This window comes from Oncorhynchus tshawytscha, linkage group LG30 (assembly GCF_018296145.1).
Source record: "Oncorhynchus tshawytscha isolate Ot180627B linkage group LG30, Otsh_v2.0, whole genome shotgun sequence".
NCBI lineage: Eukaryota > Metazoa > Chordata > Actinopteri > Salmoniformes > Salmonidae > Oncorhynchus > Oncorhynchus tshawytscha.
In genome coordinates, this window is record NC_056458.1 from 33,948,910 (window position 1) to 33,973,003 (window position 24,094).

The window sequence follows — 24,094 nt, forward strand, 5'->3', positions numbered from 1 at the left end:
TTGTTTAGGAATGTAGTGATGTAAAAGTTACAGTTGTCAAAAATATAAATAGTAAAGTACAGATACCTCAAAACTACTTAAGTAGTATTTTTTTTTTTTTGGAGTGTACATCCCCTTTGTGAACTACACTTGGTACTGGTGTTGACGTCATTTCCGGTCACAACTTGCAGACTTGTTTTCGAGGTTGCTGTGCGTTTTGTTGCCAACCCATTTTGCTACCTGACAACTTTACGGTTTTTACTTTTTAATTACCGTTTATTATATATATATATATATATTTTTTTTTTCCTCAACTTTTTCACTCCGGACGCTTTATCTGGACACGATTCGTCAGGACCTCCAACAGCCGAAGCTAAGTAGTAACATTAACATGATGCCTTCTAATTGCAGTCGCTGTACTCGCCTTACGGCGAGGATAGCTGTGCTACAAGCCCAGCTTCAGACGCAATCGTTAGGCAAGGGTAATTTCAGTGTAGGAAAGGATGAAACAGCGTCTGTGCCACCAGTAAGTACAGATAGTAGTATAAATCCCCTGGCACAGTCCCCGCAGCCGGACAACTTTCTCACGGTTTCTGGAAGGAAATGCTGTAGGAACGCTCAACCGGTGTCGCTCATTCAGCCGACAGAAACTTTCAACCGGTTTTCCCCATTAAGCAGCGAGTCGGAGTCAGAGGCCGAGTCTTCTCTGGTCTCTACTCCTCTCGTTACGGGGTCTGAGGCGCCGAAGCTTCCCACCATTAGCTCTGACAAATTGAAAACTCTAGTCATTGGCGACTCCATTACCCGCAGTATTAGACTTAAAACGAATCATCCAGCGATCATACACTGTTTACCAGGGGGCAGGGCTACCGACGTTAAGGCTAATCTGAAGATGGTGCTGGCTAAAGCTAAAACTGGCGAGTGTAGAGAGTATAGAGATATTGTTATCCACGTCGGCACCAACGATGTTAGGATGAAACAGTCAGAGATCACCAAGCGCAACATAGCTTATGCGTGTAAATCAGCTAGAAAGATGTGTCGGCATCGAGTAATTGTCTCTGGCCCCCTCCCAGTTAGGGGGAGTGATGAGCTCTACAGCAGAGTCTCACAACTCAATCACTGGTTGACAACTGTTTTCTGCCCCTCCCAAAAGTTAGAATTTGTAGATAATTGGCCCTCTGTCTGGGACTCACCCACAAACAGGACCAAGCCTGATCTGCTGAGGAGTGACGGACTCCATCCTAGCTGGAGGGGTGCTCTCATCTTATCTACCAACATAGACAGGGCTCTAACTCCTCTAGCTCCACAATGAAATAGGGTGCAGGCCAGGCAGCAGGCTGTTAGCCAGCCTGCCAGCATAGTGGAGTCTGCCACTTGCACAGTCATTGTAGTCAGCTCAGCTATCCCCATTGAGACCGTGTCTGTGCCTCGACCTAGGTTGGGCAAAACCAAACATGGCGGTGTTCGCCTTAGCAATCTCACTAGGATAAAGACCACCTCCATTCCTGTCATTATTGAAAGAGATCATGATACCTCACATCTCAAAATAGGGCTACTTAATGTTAGGTCCCTTACTTCAAAGGCAATTATAGTCAATGAACTAATCACTGACCATAATCTTGATGTGATTGGCCTGACTGAAACATGGCTTAAGCCTGATGAATTTACTGTGTTAAATGAGGCCTCACCTCCTGGCTACACTAGTGAACATATCCCCCGTGCATCCCGCAAAGGCGGAGGTGTTGCTAACATTTACTATAGCAAATTTCAATTTACAAAAAAAAAAGGCGTTTTCGTCTTTTGAGCTTCTAGTCATGAAATCTATGCAGCCTACTCAATCACTTTTTATAGCTACTGTTTACAGGCCTGGGCCATATACAGCGTTCCTCACTGAGTTCCCTGAATTCCTATCGGACCTTGTAGTCATAGCAGATAATATTCTAATCTTTGGTGACTTTAATATTCACATGGAAAAGTCCACAGACCCACTCCAAAAGGCTTTCGGAGCCATCATCGACTCAGTGGGTTTTGTCCAACATGTCTCTGGACCCACTCACTGTCACAGTCATACACTGGACCTAGTTTTGTCCCATGGAATAAATGTTGTGGATCTTAATGTTTTTTCTCATAATCCTGGACTATCGGACCACTATTTTATTACGTTTGCAATTGCAACAAATAATCTGCTCAGACCCCAACGAAGGAACATCAAAAGTCGTGCTATAAATTCACAGACAACACAAAGATTCCTTGATGTCCTTCCAGATTCCCTCTGTCTACCCAAGGACGCCAGAGGACAAAAATCAGTTAATCACCTAACTGAGGAACTCAATTTAACCTTGCGCAATACCCTAGATGCAGTTGCACCCCTAAAAACTAAAAACATTTCTCATAAGAAACTAGCTCCCTGGTACACAGAAAATACCCGAGCTCTGAAGCAAGCTTCCAGAAAATTGGAACGGAAATGGCGCCACACCAAACTGGAAGTCTTCCGACTAGCTTGGAAAGACAGTACCGTGCAGTACCGTAGAGCCCTTACTGCTGCTCGATCATCCTATTTTTTTAACTTAATTGAGGAAAATAAGAACAATCCGAAATTCCTTTTTGATACTGTCGCAAAGCTAACTAAAAAGCAGCATTCCCCAAGAGAGGATGACTTTCACTTTAGCAGTGATAAATTCATGAACTTCTTTGAGGAAAAGATTATGATTATTAGAAAGCAAATTACGGACTCCTCTTTAAATCTGCGTATTCCTTCAAAGCTGAGTTGTCCTGAGTCTGCACAACTCTCCCAGGACCTAGGATCAAGAGAGACGCTCAAGTGTTTTAGTACTATATCTCTTGACACAATGATGAAAATAATCATGGCCTCTAAACCTTCAAGCTGCATACTGGACCCTATTCCAACTAAACTACTGAAAGAGCTGCTTCCTGTGCTTGGCCCTCCTATGTTGAACATAATAAACGGCTCTCTATCCACCGGATGTGTACCAAACTCACTAAAAGTGGCAGTTAAAGCCTCTCTTGAAAAAGCCAAACCTTGACCCAGAAAATATAAAAACTATCGGCCTATATCGAATCTTCCATGCCTCTCAAAAATTTTAGAAAAGGCTGTTGCGCAGCAACTTACTGCCTTCCTGAAGACAAACAATGTATACGAAATGCTTCAGTCTGGTTTTAGACCCCATCATAGCACTGAGACGGCACTTGTGAAGGTGGTAAATGACATTTTAATGGCATCGGACCGAGGCTCTGCATCTGTCCTCGTGCTCCTAGACCTTAGTGCTGCTTTTGATACCATCGATCACCACATTCTTTTGGAGAGATTGGAAACCCAAATTGGTCTACACGGACAAGTTCTGGCCTGGTTTAGATCTTATCTGTCGGAAAGATATCAGTTTGTCTCTGTGAATGGTTTGTCCTCTGACAAATCAACTGTACATTTCGGTGTTCCTCAAGGTTCCGTTTTGGGACCACTATTGTTTCCACTATATATTTTACCTCTTGGGGATCTTATTTGAAAACATAATGTTAACTTTCACTGTTATGCGGATGACACACAGCTGTACATTTCAATGAAACATGGTGAAGCCCCAAAATTGCCCTTGCTAGAAGCATGTGTTTCAGACATAAGGAAGTGGATGGCTGCAAACTTTCTACTTTTAAACTCGGACAAAACAGAGATGCTTGTTCTAGGTCCCAAGAAACAAAGAGATCTTCTGTTGAATCTGACAATTAATCTTAATGGTTGTACAGTCGTCTCAAATAAAACTGTGAAGGACCTCGGCGTTACTCTGGACCCTGATCTCTCTTTTGAAGAACATATCAAGACCATTTCAAGGACAGCTTTTTTCCATCTACGTAACATTGCAAAAAATCAGAAACTTTCTGTCCAAAAATGATGCAGAAAAATTAATCCATGCTTTTGTCACTTCTAGGTTAGACTACTGCAATGCTCTACTTTCCGGCTACCCTGATAAAGCACTAAATGAACTTCAGTTGGTGCTAAATACGGCTGCTAGAATCCTGACTAGAACCAAAAAATTTGATCATATTACTCCAGTGCTAGCCTCTCTACACTGGCTTCCTGTCAAAGCAAGGGCTGATTTCAAGGTTTTACTGCTAACCTACAAAGCATTACATGGGCTTGCTCCTACCTATCTCTCTGATTTGGTCCTGCCGTACATACCTACACGTACGCTACGGTCACAAGACGCAGGCCTCCTAATTGTCCCTAGAATTTCTAAGCAAACAGCTGGAGGCAGGGCTTCCTCCTATAGAGCTCCATTTTTATGGAACGGTCTGCCTACCCATGTCAGAGACGCAAACTCGGTCTCAACCTTTAAGTCTTTACTGAAGACTCATCTCTTCAGTGGGTCATATGATTGAGTGTAGTCTGGCCCAGGAGTGGGAAGGTGAACGGAAAGGCTCTGGAGCAACGAACCGCCCTTGCGGCACAGCCAGAAGAGGACTGGCCACCCCACATATGCTCTCTAATTCTCTCTTTCTTTCTCTCTCTCGGAGGAACTGAGCCCTACGACCATGCCCCAGAACTACCTGACATGATGACTCCTTGCTGTCCCCAGTCCACCTGACCGTGCTGCTGCTCCAGTTTCAACTGTTCTGCCTTATTATTATTCGACCATGCTGGTCATTTATGAACATTTGAACATCTTGGCCATGTTCTGTTATAATCTCCACCCGGCACAGCCAGAAGAGGACTGGCCACCCCACATATGCTCTCTAATTCTCTCTTTCTTTCTCTCTCTCGGAGGACCTGAGCCCTACGACCATGCCCCAGGACTACCTGACATGATGACTCCTTGCTGTCCCCAGTCCACCTGACCGTGCTGCTGCTCCAGTTTCAACTGTTCTGCCTTATTATTATACGACCATGCTGGTCATTTATGAACATTTGAACATCTTGGCCATGTTCTGTTATAATCTCCACCCGGCACAGCCAGAAGAGGACTGGCCACCCCACATAGCCTGGTTCCTCTCTAGGTTTCTTCCTAGGTTTTGGCCTTTCTAGGGAGTTTTTCCTAGCCACCGTGCTTCTACACCTGCATTGCTTGCTGTTTGGGGTTTTAGGCTGGGCTTCTGTACAGCACTTTGATATATCAGCTGATGTACGAAGGGATATATAAATCAATTTGATTTGATGTTATTTTAAAGTATTTTTACTTAAGTACTTTACACCACTGGTAGCTGTACAAAACAATTAGTCCTCGACAATGTAAGCCATTATATAACGGTTGAAGAAGGGCTTGATTCCACTTCAAATCAAGGCTACCTTAATGCCGAGTGCAACTCCATGTTCCTTTCCCCTCTCGATAAGAGAGCTTTGCGCTGTCTGCAAGGTCATAGCTCAACATCTGTCAAAGTCAGCCAATTCCACCCACTCCGTGCTGTTGCCATTCCATCCCCCAATCTGGTGCAGGATTATAGGATAGGCAGGGCATCCCTAAACCCTCTGCATGTCACTCTGTATGGATTAAGCCTTTACTGTGCTGTCATGCTGTCACACTAACCTTTATTCACTATAGTGTTAAAAATACCCATAACAGCACCCATTGGAGGGAAATTTAGGAAATAGATAACGGGTCTGTAAGAGTGACATGCTTGAGTGACACTCACATGTCAGTGGATGGACAGCCTGCACAGTCATCAACAGGGTAGCTTCTTTGTAACATTGTCAATAGTGTTTAGTTGCCTGACTCACACTGAATTCTTCCGCTGCTCTATCGTTAGTTACATACTTCAGTCTGAGACTGCCATTATTGAAGTTGATTGTGGTGATGTTAAAATGAGGGATGTTGTACAAAACAGAGTCATCAGCGATGGGATAATCTCTAACCAATTAGAGTATCAAAACCAATACCAAACTATAAAAATGTTGCTTTACTCATGTGTGTTCTGGCTCTGGCCCAACCTATCAGTTTCCGGGACTAATCAAAATAAAATCAAACTTTATTTGTCACATGCGCCAAATTTTTCAAGTGTAGACCTTACCGTGAAATGCTTACTTACACGCCCTTAACCAATAAAGCAGATCAAGAAAGAGTTAAGAAAATATTTACCAAATAAACTAAAGTAAAAAATTATAAAAAGTAACACAATAAAATAACAATAACGAGGCTATATACAGGGGGTACCGGTACCGAGTCGGTGTGTGGGGGTACAGGTTAGTTGAGGTAATTTGTAGATGTAGGTAGGGGTGAAGTGACCATGCATAGATAATAAACAGCGAGAAGTCGCAGTGTACAAAACAAATGGAGGGGTGGGGCCGGGTGGGGGTGGGGGGTCAATGTAAATAGTCCGGTGGCCATTTGATTAATTGTTCAGCAGTCTTATGGCTTGGGGGTAGAAGCTGTTAATGAGCCCTTTGGTCCTAGACTTGGCGCTCCGGTACCGCTTGCAGTGCGGTAGTAGAGAAAACAGTCTATAACTTTGGTGACTGGAGTCTCTGACAATTTTATGGGCTTTCCTCTGACACCACCTATGATATAGGTCCTGGATGGCAGGAAGCTTGGCCCCCGTGATGTACTGGGCCGCACAGCATGGTCTAGAATGGATTTCCATTCTTGAAATTTTCAGGGAGGTACTCCGATCCAGACTAATTTGCTTTGAAGAACCTAACATCCATAGGTGTGGTGTAACGTTTGGCTGGAGTGTTTGTGTAGCCGGGCAAAGTGATTAGTGCTCTCATAAGGGATTTGCTTTTAGAGCATTCAGACAGTGGGTGACACGAAAACCACTCACTGTAAGACACAAGAAATTCAAAACGGGCTTGTCACAGGAGGTGCATTCTCTTGGCAGGAGAGACTGGGGCATATGCAAACACACGTCACACACACACGCACATTCGAACACAACAGTAGCTTGATACTAATAGCTCATACTGTTTGTGCACACGCACGCATACACACGCACAGACAGACACAGACAACAGGAGCCTGCCAGCCTCGCTGTTTGGCCGGCAGGCTGCTTGCGTGTGGATGTAAACAGCCCTCGTGTCGAGACTCAACAGCATGCCTACGAATCCGACTGGAGCCCACTACACACACTGAGTATACAAAACACTAAGAATACCTGCTCTATCCATGAAATAGACTGACCAGGTGAACGCTATGACCCCTTATTGACATCACTTGTTACTGTATATCCACTTCAATCAGTGTAGATGAAGGGGAGGAGAAAGATTAAAGAAGGATTTCTGAGCCTTGAGACAATTGAGACATGGTGAGGGTGAATGGGCAAGACAATACATTTAAGTGCCTTTGAACAGGGTATGGTAGTAGGTGCCAGGTGCAAAGGTTTGTGTCAAGAACTGCAACGCTGCTGGATTTTTCACACTCAACAGTTTCCCGTGTGTATCAAGAATGGTCTACCACCCAAAGGAGATTCAGCCAACTTGACACAACTATGGGATGCATTGGAGTCAATATTGGCCAGCATCCCTGTGGAACGCTTTCGACACCTTGTAGAGTCCATGCTAGAGGTCGACCAATTATGATTTTTCAACGCCGATGCCGATACCGATTATTGGAGGACAAAAAAAGCTGATACCGTTTAATTGGCCAATTTTTTAAAATGTATTTGTAATAATGACAATTACAACAATACTGAATGAACACTTATTTTAACTTAATATAATACATCAATAATATCAATTTAGCCTCAAATAAATAATGAAACATGTTCAATTTGGTTTAAATAATGCAAAAACAAAGTGTTGGAGAAGAAAGTAAAAGTGCAATATGTGCCATGTAAGAAAGCTAACGTTTAAGTTCCTTGCTCAGAAAATGAGAACATATGAAAGCTGGTGGTTCCTTTTAACATGAGTCTTCAATATTCCCAGGTAAGAAGTTTTAGGTTATAGTTATTATATGAATTATAGGACTATTTCTCTCTATACCATTTGTATTTCATATACCTTTGACTATTGGATGTTCTTATAGGCACTTTAGTATTGCCAGTGTAACAGTATAGCTTCCGTCCCTCTCCTCGCTCCTACCTGGGCTCGAACCAGGAACACAACGACAACAGCCACCCTCGAAGCAGCGTTACCCATGCAGAGCAAGGGGAACAACTACGCCAAGTCTCAGAGTGAGTGACGTTTGAAACGCTATTAGCGTGAACCCCGCTAACTAGATAGCCATTTCACATCACATCGTTACACCAGCCTAATCTCGGGAGTTGATAGGCTTGAAGTCATAAACAGCAGAGCTGCTGGCAAAATGCACGAAAGTGCTGTTTGAATGAATGCTTATGAGCCTGCTGGTGCCTACCATCGCTCAGTCAGACTGCTCTATCAAATCATAGACTTAATTATAACATAATAACACACAGAAATGCGAGCCTTAGGTCATGAATATGGTCAAATCCGGAAACTATCATCTTGAAAACAAGACGTTTATTCTTTCAGTGAAATACGGAACCGTTACGTATTTTATTTATTTATAACGGGTGGCATCCATCAGTCTAAATACTCCTGTGACATTACACAACCTTCAAAGTTATGTCATAATTACGTAAAATTCTGGCAAATTAGTTCGCAATGAGCCAGGCGGCCCAAACTGTTGCATATACCCTGACTCTGCGTGCAATGAACGCAAGAGAAGTGACGCAATTTCACCTGGTTAATATTGCCTGCTAACCTGGATTTCTTTTAGCTAAATATGCAGGTTTAAAAATATATACTTCTGTGTATTGATTTTAAGAAAGGCATTGGTGTTTATGGTTAGGTACACGTTGGAGCAACGACAGTCCTTTTTCGCAAATGCGCACTGCATCGATTATATAAAACGCAGGACAAGCTAGATAAACTAGTAATATCATCAACCATATGTAGTTATAACTAGTGATTATGACTGATTAAGTTTAATGCTAGCTAGCAACTTACCTTGGCTTCTTACTGCATTCGTATGAGCTCCTCATGAGGCAGGTGGTTAGAGCGTTGGACTAGTTAACCGTAAGGTTGCAAGAGTGAATCCTTGAGCTGACAAGGTAAAAATTTGTAGTTCTGCCCCTGAACAAGGCAGTTAACCCACCGTTCCTAGGCCGTCATTGAAAATAAGAATGTGTTCTTAACTAACTTGCCTAGTTAAATAAACATTAAAGAAAGGTGTAAAAAAAAAATAGGCGTCCAAAATGGCCGATGTCCGATTGTTATGAAAACTTGAAATTGGCCCTAATTAATCGGCTATTCCGATTAATCGGTCGACCTCTAGTCCATGCCCTGACAAATTGAGGCTGTTCTAAGGGCAAAAGGGGGCGGTGCAACCAATGTTTCGCCGAGAATGACGCAAAGCTCTCCCGGGATTGCCGAGAGTGACACAAAGCTCTCCCGGGACTGCCGAGAATAACGCAAAGCTATCCCGGGACTGCGGCGCAGAAGAAAGAGCCCACAGAGAGAAGCACGATATTGAACTTCACTCAACTTTCTAGAGCAGTGGTCACCAACCGGTCGATCCCGATCGACCTCCAAGGCATTCCTAGTCGATCGACAAGCATTTCTGTAAAAAACCCAACTATAAAGCCTGGTGTTCTTATTTTTTTTAAATTATATTTGTCTCGGGCTGTTAACAGTAGGTGCACCTGATTCAGCTGCCTTGTGCGCCGGGTAGGCGAACTGTTGCCATTTTGAACCATTTCATGTGTCTGAAGATACAAATTCTGCCTTCCCAGCGGCCCGGGGAGCAAATCCAGTGCACTATCAACCTACCATTGGCCAATCGGATGGCTCAGATTACCGTGTCTGAAGAAAGAAAGCTACAGCAAAGTTGATGCTCTGAAATTTCAAAACGTTTAAAACCATGACTAGAGAGAGAATGTCAACAAATAAAGCAAAGAGCTGCTGTGAGTTCATGTTTAAGTTCTTACTCAGTACTGTCATCCCTTTTATAAGCCACAAAATGTGCGTTCTTCCTATTTCCACTCAGTGCTACAACAAGCACTGTAGCAGTAATGAGTGAGTAGGAAAGTGTATCTATAGGCTTGAGTTGTTGTTATTATTAGCAGCTTGGGTCTTTTTTAATATCAAGGAATATTGCACTTTCTCTGTTCATAGGAGTAACAACATGAATTTGTGCATGAGGCAGAAATAATGCGGTGCAACTTGAGTTTCGCCATCAGCTGGAAGATGGTGTCCCTTTTTGGTCACTGTCAGTGGAGGAAAGGGAGAGCGGAGGGATGTTGAGAGCTTGACCCTCAGTCTGCTGCTCTCTCCCTCCGCTGAGACTGACCATCAGATGCAGGCACGATCAGCCCAGTAAAATAAAAAGCTAATTAATTGACTGCACAAACCTCATTGCTCCAGTACTATTTTTTATTGGTTAATGTTGCATAGGCTTACCTTCTTTAAGTCATGTAAAAAAAAACTCTGAGCGGTAGATCTCGGCTTGTATTTTGCCTCAGAAAGAGATATTGATTCAGAAAAGGTTGATGACCACTGTTCTAGAGTTTCCCCTGTTAACACAAGCAACATTTCCCTTTACTGTGGCAATTGTGATTGAATCAAAGCATTAGCCACTTTCAATGCAACATACCCAAACAAAACATACCCAAACTATGCAAGAGAATTTATTGTAGATAGAACGCATCGGAGTGCGGCATAAACAATCAGCGCTGCAGTAGGCCTATACACAAATGGACCTATCCAATATATATGGATCTGTGCCATTTACTTTGAACTGGACTGTGTTTACAGCATGAGCGGTCATTGATGTACTTGTTTTGAGATCAAAGCGAGAGCTGCATGTAACCATGTATGCACATTCTGTTCATATCCTTTGCTAGTTAGTGAGTTATTAGCCCAGGTATAGATCAATTGTAGGCAAAATGTGTACATTTTTAAATAATCTAGAAAAAAGTGAGTCGGGTGAAGAGCTTTTTTTGGTCATAAAGGGGAGTTTTTTTGAGAACAAGTTCTCATTTACAACTGCGACCTGGCCAAGATAAAGCAAAACAGTGCGACAAAAAAACAACACAGAGTTACACATGGGACAAACAAACGAACAGTCAATAACACAATAGAAAAATCTGTATACAGTGTGTGCAAATTAAGTAAGGAGGTAAGGCAATAAATAGGCCATAATGGCGAAGTAATTACAATTTAGCAATTTACACTGGAGTGATAGATGTGCAGATGAGGATGTGCAAGTAGAAATACTGGTGTGCAAAAGAGCAGAAAAACAAATATGGGGATGAGGTAGGTGGTTGGATGGGCTATTTACCGATGGGCTGTGTACAGGTGCAGCGATTGTTCAGCTGCTCTGACAGCCAATGCTTAAAGTTAGCGAGGGAGATATAAGTCTCCAACTTCAGTGATTTTTGCAATTCGTTCTAGTCATTGGCAGCAGAGAACTGGAAGGAAAGGAGGCCAAAGAAGGTGTTGGCTTTGGGGATGACCAGTGAAATATACTTGCTGGAGCGCGTGCTACGGGTGGGTGTTGCTATGGTGACCATTGAGCTGAGATAAGGCGGAGCTTTACCTAGCAAAGACTTATAAATGACCTGGAGCCAGTTGTATTTTGAGACAGGCTTGAATAAGCTAAGTAACCAATAGGCAGAGGGTAGCATGAGTTGTCTGATTCTCTGTAACAATGGTATGGGTATAATAATGCAGTTTATTTTGTAAAGTGGTTTCTTGCATCAAACAACAACAATATTTCTGGTCACCTCCTTCTCCGAAGAACAAGTGGATGAACAGGTTAATGTCAATCCCTGCTGTCACGTTCTGACCTTAGTTCCTTTGTTTTGTCTTTGTTTTAGTATGGCCAGGGCGTGAGTTGGGGTGGGCAGTCTATGTTCCTTTTTCTATAATTTGCTATTTCTGTGTTTGGCCTGGTATGCTTCTCAATCAGAGGCAGCTGTCAATCGTTGTCCCTGATTGAGAACCATACTTAGGTAGCCTGGTTTCACTTTTGAGTTGTGGGTGATTAATTTCCGTGTCAGTGTTTTGTTCCACACGGAACTTTTTCGGTTTTGTTTTTTTACGTTGTCGATTATTGTTTTGTTCAGTGTTCATTATTCTCGGTCTTATTAAACTCGGTTTTTCTAATGACTGCCTTGCCTGGTTCACCAACTACTTTGTAGACAGAGTTCAGTGTGTCAAATCGGAGGGCATGTTGTCCGGTCCTCTGGCAGTCTCTATATGGAGGTGCCACAGGGTTCAATTCTCGGGCCGACTCTTTTCTCTGTATATATCAATGATGTTACTCTTGCTGCGGGCGATTCCCTGATCCACCTCTATGCAGATGACACCATTCTGTATACTTCTGGCCCTTCCTTGGACACTGTGCTATCTAACCTCCAAACGAGCTTCAATGCCATACAACACTCCTTCCGTGGCCTCCAACTGCTCTTAAACGCGAGTAAAACCAAATGCATGCTTTTCAACCGTTCGCTGCCTGCACCCGCACGCCCGACTAGCATCATCACGCTGGATGGTTCCGACCTAGAATATGTGGACATCTATAAGTACCTAGGTGTCTGGCTAGACTGTAAACTCTCCTTCCAGACTCATATCAAACATCTCCAATCTAAAATCAAATCTAGAGTCGGCTTTCTATTCCGCAACAAAGCCTCCTTCACTCACGCCGCCAAACTTACCCTAGTAAAACTGACTATCCTACCGATCCTCGACTTCATCTACAAAATAGCTTCCAATACTCTACTCAGAAAACTGGATGCAGTTTATCACAGTGCCATCCGTTTTGTTACTAAAGCACCTTATACCACCCACCACTGCGACCTGTATGCTCTAGTCGGCTGGCCCTCGCTACATATTCGTCGCCAGACCCATTGGCTCCAGGTCATCTACAAGTCCATGCTAGGTAAAGCTCCGCCTTATCTCAGTTCACTGGTCACGATGGCAACACCCACCCGTAGCACGCGCTCCAGCAGGTGTATCTCACTGATCATCCCTAAAGCCAACACCTCATTTGGCCGCCTTTCCTTACAGTTCTCTGCTGCCTGTGACTGGAATGAATTGCAAAAATCGTTGGAGACCTTTACCACCCTCACCAACTTTAAACATCTGCTATCTGTGCAGCTAACCGATCTCTGCAGCTGTACATAGTCCATCGGTAAATAGCCCACCCAATTTACCTAACTCATCCCCATACTGTTTTTATTTATGAACTTTTCTGCTCTTTTGCACACCAGTATTTCTACCTATACATGACCATTTGATCATTTATCACTCCAGTGTTAATCTGCAAAATTGTAATTATTCGCCTCCCTCCTCATGCCTTTTGCACACAATGTATATAGACTATTTAAAAAAAAAATCTACTGTGTTATTGACTTGTTTATTGTTTACTCCATGTGTAACTCTGTGTTGTTGTCTGTTCACACTGCTATGCTTTATCTTGGCCAGGTCGCAGTTGTAAATGAGAACTTGTTCTCAACTAGCCTACCTGGTTAAATAAAGGTGAAATAAAAATAAAATTAAAAACCAAGATGAACACTTACCACGCTGCGTATTGGTCCGATCCTTGCTACTCCTCCTCAGAAGAGGAAGAGGAAAGCCGTTAAACCTGTATGTCTTTTTTTCAAAAGTCTCATGGAATGTAGGCCTAAATTGAACACCAGACATTGGCTGCTACTGTAGACTGTGAGTGCAACTCAATATTAAGAAGGTGTTCCTAATGTTAGGAATACTCAGTGTATATCCGGCCTGCTAATTTACAACTACTCAAAGAAGGCATGAAGCTTCGTCACAACAAGCACATAAGCCCAGCCTTTTCACATTGTGTAATCACGTCACCTTTCTTACACTGGTAGAATCATTATTTTTGTTGATCTGTGTTTATGGTACCTACGGAAGTCTATAATGTATCAGTGCAGGAGTGCAGTATTGTATGCAGGGAAGGAAGCAACAGCCGCTCTGCGGCAGCAACAGTTGGCTCTCAACAGTCAAGAGTTAGCTACGCCACAGACAGGGAGACGCACAGACACACCGGCACTCGGCAACCACAGATGGAAGGAAAATGAGAGTGGAGAAGAGAGAGGTCAAAAAAGACACAGCCTCACCAGATGGTCACTCGGCAACCAGACACTGAAGGAAGGAACGAAGGAAGAAAAAGAGGACAAAAGAGAGAAAATGTCTCTACTCACTTGAGTCGTCCGAGTCATAGCCCTCCACGTCCGGTTCCTCCTCCTTCTTGCCAGTCGCCGCAGGTGTTGGGGCGGCGGCACCGCCAAACAACCGGTCCGGGTCGTCGCCGGTGTGGGATTGGCCCGGGTCATCCCCAGAGTTGTGGCTGGCGGAGGAGGAGTGCAGCGAGCCGGCTCGGCTGAGGGCGGGGGGTGCTGTCGGGGGGAGACCCCGCGGGTAGCGGGGGAAGTAGTCAGAGATCTGCTTGATGGGCTGGATGGGGCCAGGGCACACGTCAATGGCCATGTGCTCCTGGATGCTGATGGTGGTCTTCTCGCCTTTGCGTTGTGTCATGCATGCGGTCCCTTGGAGCGCCCACCCAGCCCAGTCAAGACACAGTCAAAACAATAACTATTCCCCAGGTGTCCCCAAATATACAAAAAGGGCTCCTCGAAAGTAAACACCAAAGCCAGCCAGAGAAAAAATAAATAAATTTGAAGTTGTTCCTCTGAAGTCTATCCCTGAAAAAAAAAGCCAGTAGCCTGAGTGGAGAGAGAGCTCCTGGCTGTTAGTGAGATGAGTAGGTCCTGGTGGCTCCTCGGACTCCCCCCCTCTAGCTTGTGCTGCACTGGGCTACATGGAGAGCCGTGGCTGGTCCGCCCTGCATGCTCTAACCATGCTGTCTGTCTGCCTCACACACTGCTTCCTGCCTGCTCTCTCTACCTCTACAACACACCCTGCACACGGCTGCCGTTTTTTTGTAGAGAGAGAGAGAGAGAGAGAGAGAGAGAGAGAGAGAGAGGGGGTTATTGAGGAAGGAGGTGGGCTCAGCTGATGTCACCTCTTAGCAACCGAACGGTAAACAGGGACCGCCGGTGCGGGTACTTAATTATGCTATTAGTCCCCATCCATCTGACAAAGAGAGGGAGGCTCTGCCGTGTGTGTGAGAGAGAAAGAGCATAAAGAGAGAGACTGCAGAGAATACCTAGCACTCTGTGTGCGCTTGCCTGTGTGCTGTGGAGTGAAAGATAAAATGTGTCTTTGAGGGAGCGCGTCTCTGATATAGGAGCACTACTGCAAATGTAAGTGTGTGTGTGAAAGAGACGTGAATAGCTCCGTGTGAGTGTGGGGACTGTAGAGCATAGGCATAATATGTGACTGTAAGGAAGAGTGTCTGTGTACTTATGAGGAGCGCAAGCATTCGTGCGTGTATATATGTATGTGTTTGTGAGTGAGAGAGAGCAAGCACAAAGAGAAAGGAAGAAAAAAGAAAGAGAGGCAAAGTGTTTTGTGTGTAACACACAGGGAGAGAGTCGGACCCTGGGGTATCTCTGACCAGCCCATGTTTGGAATTAGCAGTGAGACAATTAAACATTGGTCACCTTCTATCAAACAAATCTCTAGAGCAACAGGTGCTGAATAAAAAAGACCAACATAATTACAATTAAGAATTGAAAAATGGAATGTCTGTGTAATCGAGTGGTAACACTGGCTGTGTTTAGATAGGCAGCCCAATTCTGATATTTTTTTTCATTCATTGGGCTCTGAAGAAAATTCTGATGTGATTGGTCAAAAGACCAATTAGTGGAAGATCAGAATGCAGCCTTAGAGCCCAGATTGTTGTGGTTTCAATCCCCACAACCACCTATGATGTTATCAGGTCTTAATTTAAAATCAGTCCTTTTCAACTTTTCTGAATTAACTCACGGTTACGTAGAGTGGGTAAACAACCTCCCCTTGGGTGGGACGTCATTACTGTTTTTGATTTTTTCTTTTCTTCTTACCTTATTTTGACTACATAACGTTAACAAATTGTCATAGTGGTATGGTGCTGGAGATAACGTATGAGTTTAAAAAGTAGTGCCATTTACGTGAAAAAAATGTGACTTTAAATGCCTTCTGCAAAGCACTGTGTTTGAAAATGGCCCACAAACATTGATTCTGTGTGTTTTTCAGATCTAGACTGTGCTCAGCCTTGGTTGTTCATCGTGGCAGTTGACACAGGTAGCGTGACAATGCTGACAAAAGTGAACAGCAGCTGTCAAAATGCAAATGGTGATGCATCGATCACTTTGGGAATTTAGACATCTATAGGAGTGACTTTAATCTCGCTTAAAAGATCATGAGTCCACATGACATCTGACAAGCTTGACAGGAGTCAGAAAAGTAATTTAATCTATTCATCAACAAATCACCTGATCAAGCAATCTGTCAACCTGCCAATCAAAATGTACATTAAAGAAACCTATTGCAAAAAGAACCAGCAAAACCATGAAATACATGTCCTAATTTAAATATAAATGAACCCCTTTTGACTGACGTTTAGCAATTCAGAGCAATTAAGCTATTAATGAATCAACGGTGTGTGGTGGCCATTCTTTGAGGGAAAATACTCAATGAGAGCAAATCTCATTAATTCCCAATCTATTTCTGACAATACCTCCAGAGGATTTCTCTCTTTGAGACTGAAGGGACTGATGATGACAGGCACATTTAATTCACTTTCACTTTCCCAAACTTTACAACAACAACAAAACATTTAAATAACTAAAAACACCCAAGTCCATTGTGCCGAACATCTAGTATGACCCCCGTTGGCAGAGGCCAGATGCGAGAGAGAGAGAGAGAGAGTTGATGGACTGCATTTCTTATAAAAACAATATTTGAGGGAGTTGACAGACAGGCAACACTATTGGTGAGGACATGTTGATGTGAAATAGATTGACGAGATGGTGGCAAATGGTGTGCGATATGTTGCTTTCCATCTGGGGTTTAATGCTCCGAAGAGACTAGCTCTTGTTGCTTTTTTCCTTCAAGGCTATCTTATGTATCTGGAAATGTGCACTACAAGGGCAGACTTTGAAGGTTCTATTTTTTTTACGTGCTAGAGACACTGGTACATTTGAAATGCCCTTAAACCTCACTTGCTAAATGTTCTGTTACAGTTAAGGGTATATTACTGGAAATGTTCAAATTTTACCAGTAAACTACCAGAATTTTTGTATCTTTCAAGGATTCTTTGTAATCTATCACGAGACACCTAGTGGCCCCTTTCCAGTACTTCAGATTATCACAGGTGTCTAATTATCTCTGGCCCTCCATGTGGCCTTATCACATGCAAAATATATTAAATCATTAAGAAGATTTGGAAAAAGAATTTGAATGACTAAGCTGTAAAACATTATGTAAGCAATAAGGCATGAGGACCCGGGGATTATCGTGTGATAACTCCCGACTATTGGCTGTTCTTTCACTGAGGGCCGGGAACAACCCTTAAGAGGGAGTTATCCCACGATAATCTCCAGGTTCGAGGGCCTTATTGATGTTATAAAACGGTTGCCAACATTAAAAAAAAGATGAACTACATGTTTTCATTAATGAGTAAATGTGTTTTATTTCATCGTTCCATCAGACGGGCAAAAAAAAGGTGTTAGTTCTGAGGTTGCTAACCAAACAGGCTGGTCGTTAATTATGTTGGAACGTTTGGACCCATAATTTAATTTTTCCATCCTGCAGTGGATCATTCTGGTCTGGAGCCTCAGCTGCCTATGGACAGACCCCAACCTATGTAACTCATCTTTTGAATAATTTAGCTAGCTACACTGGACAAAAATATAAACGCAACATGTAAAGTGTTAGTCCCATGTTTCATAATCTGAAATCAAAGATCACTGTTAGTGGGTGTTTATCTTTTTGCCAATATAATCCATACACTTGACAAGAGTGGCATATAAAGAAGCCTATTAAACAGTATGATCATTACACAGGTGCACCTTGTGCTGGGGACTAAAAAGGCCCTCTAAAATTTGTCACACAACACAATGAAACAGATCTCTCCAGTTTTGAGGGAGTGTGCAATTGGAATGCTGACTGCAGCAATGTTCACCAGTGCTGTTGCCAGATAATTTTTGTTTTTGTTAATTTGGCCGTACGTCCAACTGGCCTCACAACCACAGACCACATATAAGGCATGGTGTGGGCAAGCGATTTGCTGATGTCAACGTTGTGAACAGAGTGCTCCATTGTGGTGGTGGGGTTATGGTATGGGCAGGCATAAGCTACGGACAACAAACAAAATTGCATTTTATCAATGGCAATTTGAATGCACAGAGATCCTGAGGCCCATTGTCATGCCATTCATCCACCACTATCACCTCATGTATCAGCATGATAAGCAGTTCTTTCATGGCCTGCATACTCACCAGACATGCCACCAATTCAGCATGTTTGGGATGTTCTGGATCGACGTATACAACAGCGTGTTCAAGTTCCTGCCATTATCCACTTCGCACAGCCATTGAAGAGGAGTAGGATAACATTCCACAATCAACTCTCTGCGAAGCAGATGTGTCACGCTGCATGAGGCAAATGGTGGTCCCACCAGAAACTTACTGGTTTTCTGATCCAACAGATGCATATCTGTATCCCCAGTCATGTGAAATCCATTGATTAGATTGACAGATCTTATATGAACTGTAACTCAGTAAAATCTTTGAGATTGTTGCATGCTGCTTTTATATTTTTCTTCAGTATATAGTTCCCAATGAAATGAAAAAGTGTTCATGAACATGAATCCCTTATTTATTCTTCATCTTGGGGTGCAATTTTTTCACGGACACTGACTCTGCATTATCCACAGGGTAACTGTCAACTTCTGAGTTTGAAAATGGATACTGGAGGTGAAGGAATCTGCATTGTAAGTATAATTTCAATGTATTTTCAGACATCATTTTAGAAAATAGACAAGTTAAGTGCAGAGAAAATGTGTATATTGTATTTTAGATGCAACCTTCCAGTGAGTCCCATAACATAATTGAACAATGGGCCAAATTATTTGAGCAAAAAAATGTAAATGATTGAGTTGTCAGTCATGAATCATTCATTCACCTTTCCATCCTGTATCAAAAGGTTGGCTGTCCTCATTAAAGTCTTGTAGATCACTTCATTATTCCTTTTTTTTTTACAAAGCTCTACTACACAAGCTTCCAACTTACCTAACTTCGTTGCTAACGTATAAAAGAATGAGCTACCAAACCCGCTTGCAGGATTGGTTAACACGAGGTCCCTCTGGTCTCGACCAAATTAGGTAAATACTCCTTTAGTTTTAGTGTCCCTCATTGTTGGAATAACCAACAAAATTCCTTGCATCTTGAATCCCTGCTGCCGCTACGGCAGGTTAAGACTCTGGTGTTGAATTAATTCATTGAGGATTGCAGTTGGACCACCTTTACTCCACACACAGAGAGGTTATTATTGTTTTATTTGGAATGTTACTTTTGCTTTCTGTTTAAAATGTTTAAAAGGGTCTCATTCATTGGGAATGAGACCCTGGTCTCAACTGGGCTACCCTGAATAAATACAAGTTAATACATTAAAAAAAAATACATTTTCAATGTTTACCACAGCATTCTATTGTTATTTAGTGAGGAAATTTCATGCATTACATTTTTATGTAGCCTAGCTACAGTATGTAAGGTAAAAAGTTACATTTTCCATTCATTAAAATACATGGCAACACATATTCATGAAATATATTTTACTAGCTAATACAGCATGCTGTCAAAATATATTTTAAACATATACAGTACCAGTCAAAAGTTTGGACACACCTACTCATTCAAGGGTTTTTCTTTATTTTTTAAATAACACATATGGAATCATTTAGTAACCCAAAAAGTGTTAAACAAATCTAAATATATTTTAGATTCTTCAAAATAGACAAAACGCCCTTTGCCTTGATGACAGCTTTGCACACTCTTGGCATTTTCTCAACCAGCTTCAACTGGAATGCATTTCAATAAACAGGTGTGCCTTGTTAAAAGTTATTTTGTGGAATATCTTTATGTTTGTATTCTCATATTTTATTACTTCTTATTGTAGTTGCATTGTCTAGAAGGAACCTGCAAGTAAGCATTTCGTGTATAAAAATGGCGACGGAGAAGAAGGCAGACGTTTTACGTGTCCCCAACCGATTGTGTTTTTTTGTTTGTTTATTTGCGTTTTTTGTAACTTGTTTTTTAAAACTTATTTTGTACATGATGTTGCCGCTACCGTCTCTTATGATCGAAAATAACTTCTGAACATCAGGACTGCGATTACTCACCACGGGCTGGCAGAATCCTTTTTTGCCTTTAACGAGTCTGACGAGCCTGACGTAAACTATATACTGCTTTTGCGGGAACAAGCCCAAATCCCTGTGATTTGCGTGAAGAAGAGGTGGAGAAAAAGGGGCCAAAGGGCGGGCTGCCTTCTGAGAATTCGTAGGGGATCGAATAAACCCCCACTTCCTTTCATTCTGCTAGCAAACATGCAATCTTGGGAGAATGCAATAGATGACCTACGCCAAAAATTAAACTACCAACTGGACATTCAAAACTGTAATATCTCGTGGCTGAACGACAACACTATCAACATACATCTGGCTGGTTATACGCTGTACCGGCAGGATAGAACAGCAGTGTCTGGAAAGACAAGGGGCGGCGGGCTATGTATTTTGGAAATAACAGCTGGTACACGATATCTAAGGAAGTCTCAAGCTATTGCTCGCCTGAGGTGGAGTATCTCATGATAAACTGTAGACCACACTATCCACCTAGAGAGTTTTCATCTGTGTCATGACGTTGGCCTGGGGGATAGGTTCATGACAATCATAAGTACCTCTTCCCCCCTTTTCCCTTCTCTAACCTACTGGGGTTACGTTTAAAAAACCTTTGGTTAACATAGAGATTCTGGGAGCATCAGTATGTGGGGGGAAATTAACTATATTCTGGTAATCTGAACAATTGAACATATGCAGTGGTACTTAATGAATATGATGTCAGTTCGGTTGTCATTTGAGATATTCTCATCAATGATAAGATGACAAACTCTACAGTGGAAAGTCTACACAGAGTTATCAGATTCACATGGAATTGTTGTTCAATTTAAATGTTTGAATTTGATTTTAGCTTCTAAAAGGTGAGATTTGGATTTTCATAAGATAGGGCTGCTCAATCAGTGGCCCTCCCATGTGAAGGGACAAGGGCTATAAAACTTTTCACACACACCTCTTTTCTCCCTTCCTATATAAAGCCTTGACGACAACATAACTTCCTGTTCCAATGAGGTAGGATGACGATCCTATGTCAGAATGGTTCAGATAAAACTACAGAACGAAGCCAACATCAGCATGAGCTTTGGTTGCGAATGGTATGAACTTTGAACTCTTATTCACGACAGAAGTGATACCTCCTAGCCTTTGAGTTAGCTGCCGCAGCTGCAAACGCAGGTTAGGAAGGAACAGACAGAGTATCCCATCGACCACACAACAACGCTACTACAACTTATCCAAGTGACCACCAGAGACATTCTTCAAAGGACAGAGGACTCGGTTTGGCAACACAGTGTTCCATCTACCACCAACCTACTGAAGCACAGCTCAAGGTAAATATTAATTGTATTTTTCTTTTCCAAATCGACGGTAATTTAGAATGCATAAGATACTGTATTTACGATAGCACAGCTTCTTCCCTTTGTTCCCCAGTCTCCTGCTCTTTCACTCAACCCCGCCCCTTTTCCTTTGTGTAACAAGCTGTCATATCTGTTCCGCCCATTAGGGACGTTTTCCTATGACGTAAAGAATTATCCAGGTATAATTAATTCTTTGTACATGTAATTCTGTGTGATTAGTTAGGTATTTAGTAAATAAATAATTAAACCCAATTTTGTATTGCTGATTCAAATTGTTAGTCAGGGTTCTTGAAGATAACCAAGAATTTACAACTTTCAGATGAGACTGAATTAAGATGAAGATTAATGTTGACTGCTATGGATGTCAAATAATTACTAGTTCTTTAAGAGTTTAAGATAACAGCTCTATAAATATTATTTTGTGGTGCCCGACTCTCTAGTTAATTACATTTACATGATTAGCTCAATCAGGTGATATTAATTACGGAGAAATTATTTTATAGAATAGCATGTCTTAGCAATTAATCTAGCATAGCCAAAAACACAACAATCTGTATTTCTCGTAGTTTACATACCACCACAGACTGAGGCTGGCACTAAGACATCATTGAATGAGCTGTATTCCACCATAAGAAAACAAGAAAACGCTCACCCAGTGGTCCCCACAGTGACCGTACATACATACCCCAACCAGAAGCCATGGTTTACAGAAAACATTCGCACTGAGTTAAAGGCTAGAGCTGCTGCTTTCAAGGAGCGGGACTGTCACCCGGAAGCTTATAAGAAATCCCGCTATGCCCTCCGACAAACCATCAAACAGGCAAAGCGTCAATACAGGACTAAGATCGAATCGTACTATACCGGCTCTGACATTCGTTGGATGTGGCAGGGCTTGCAAACCATTACAGACTATAAAGGGAAGCACAGCTGAGACCTGCCCAGTGACACGAGCCTACCAGATGAGCTAAACTACTTCTATGCTCACTTCAAGGCAAATGGCACTGAAACATGCATGAGAGCACCAGCTGTTCCGGAAGACTGTGTGATCAAGCTCTCCGCAGGCGATGTGAGTAAGACCTTTAAACAGGTCAACATTCACAAGGCCGCAGGACCAGATGGATTACCAGGACATGTACTGCGAGCATGCGCTGACCAACTGGCAAGTGTCTTCACTGGCATTTTAACCGTTCCCTGTCCCAGTCTGTAATACCAACATGTTTCAAGCAGACCACTATAGTGCCTGTGCTCAAGAACACTAAGGGAGTCTGCCTAAATTACTACCAACCTGTAGCACTCACATCTGTAGCCATGAATTGCTTTGAAAGGCTGGTCATGGCTCACATCAACACCATTATCCAAGAAACCCTAGACCCACTCCAATTGGAAAACTGCCCCAATAGATCCACAGATGATGCACTATTGCACTCCACACTGCCCTTTCCCACCTGGACAAAAGGAACACCTATGTGAGAATGCTATTCATTGACGGCAGCTCAACGTTCAACACCATAGTTCCCTCAAAGCTCATCACTAAGCTAAGGACCCTGGGACTAAACACCTCCCTCTGCAACTGGATCCTGGACTTCCTGACGGGCCGCCCCCAGGTGGTAAGGGTAGGTAACAACACATCCGCCATGCTGATCCTCAACACAGGGGCCCCTCAGGAGTGTGTGCTCAGCCCCCTCCTGTACTCCATGTTCACTCATGACTGCACGACCAGGCACGACTCCAACACCATCATTAAGTTTACCGATGGCAACAGTGGTAGGCCTGATCACCGACAACGATGAGACAGCCTATAGGGAGAAGGTCAGAGACCTGGCCGTGTGGTACCAGGACAACAACCTGTCCCTCAATGTGATCAAGACAAAATTAGATGATCATGGACTATAGGAAAAAGGGGACCGAGCACGCCCCCATTCTCATCGACGGGGCTGAAGTGGAGCAGGTTGAGAGCTTCAAGTTCCTTGGTGTCCACATCACCAACAAACTAACATGGTCCAAGCACACCAAGACAGTCGTGAAGTGGGCACGACAAAACCTATTCCCCGTCAGGAGACTGAAAAGATTTGGCATGGGTCCTCAGATCCTCAAAAGGTTCTACAGCTGCACCATTGAGAGCATCCTGACTGGTTGTATCACTGCCTGGTATGGCAACTGCTCGACCTCCAACTGCAAGACACTACAGACGGTAGTGCGAATGGCCCAGTACATCACTGGGACCAAGCTCCCTGCCATCCAGGACCTCTACACCAGGCAGTGTCAGAGGAAGTCCCTAAAAATTGTCAGACACCAGCCACCCTAGTCATTGACTGTTCTCTCTGCTACCGCACGGCAAGCGGTACCGGAGCACCAAGTCTAGGTCCAAGAGGTTTTTAAACAGCTTCTACCCCTAAGCATTAAGACTCCTGAACACCTAATCAAATGCCTACCCAGACTTGCATTTCCCCCCCTCTTTTTCACCCACTGCTACTCTGTTGTTATCTATGCATAGTCACTTTAATAACTCTACCTACATGTACATATTACCTCAACTAACCGGTGCCCCCGCACATTGATCCT

At 43.0% G+C, this 24,094-nt stretch overlaps 1 protein-coding gene across 3 annotated transcripts in view; it reads right to left on the minus strand.

The window, feature by feature from the left end:
- doc2b (double C2-like domains, beta) overlaps positions 1-24,094 on the minus strand; it is a 295,785-nt gene that overhangs the window by 149,459 nt on the left and 122,232 nt on the right. For 2 of the 3 annotated variants that reach the window (XM_042309299.1, XM_024393613.2), the window contains exon 9: positions 14,104-14,298. In XM_042309299.1, the coding sequence (XP_042165233.1) occupies positions 14,104-14,298 (195 nt within the window). Of the gene's footprint in view, positions 1-14,103; positions 14,820-24,094 lie in introns of those variants that run through there. The other variant, XM_024393614.2, reaches the window with a different exon arrangement.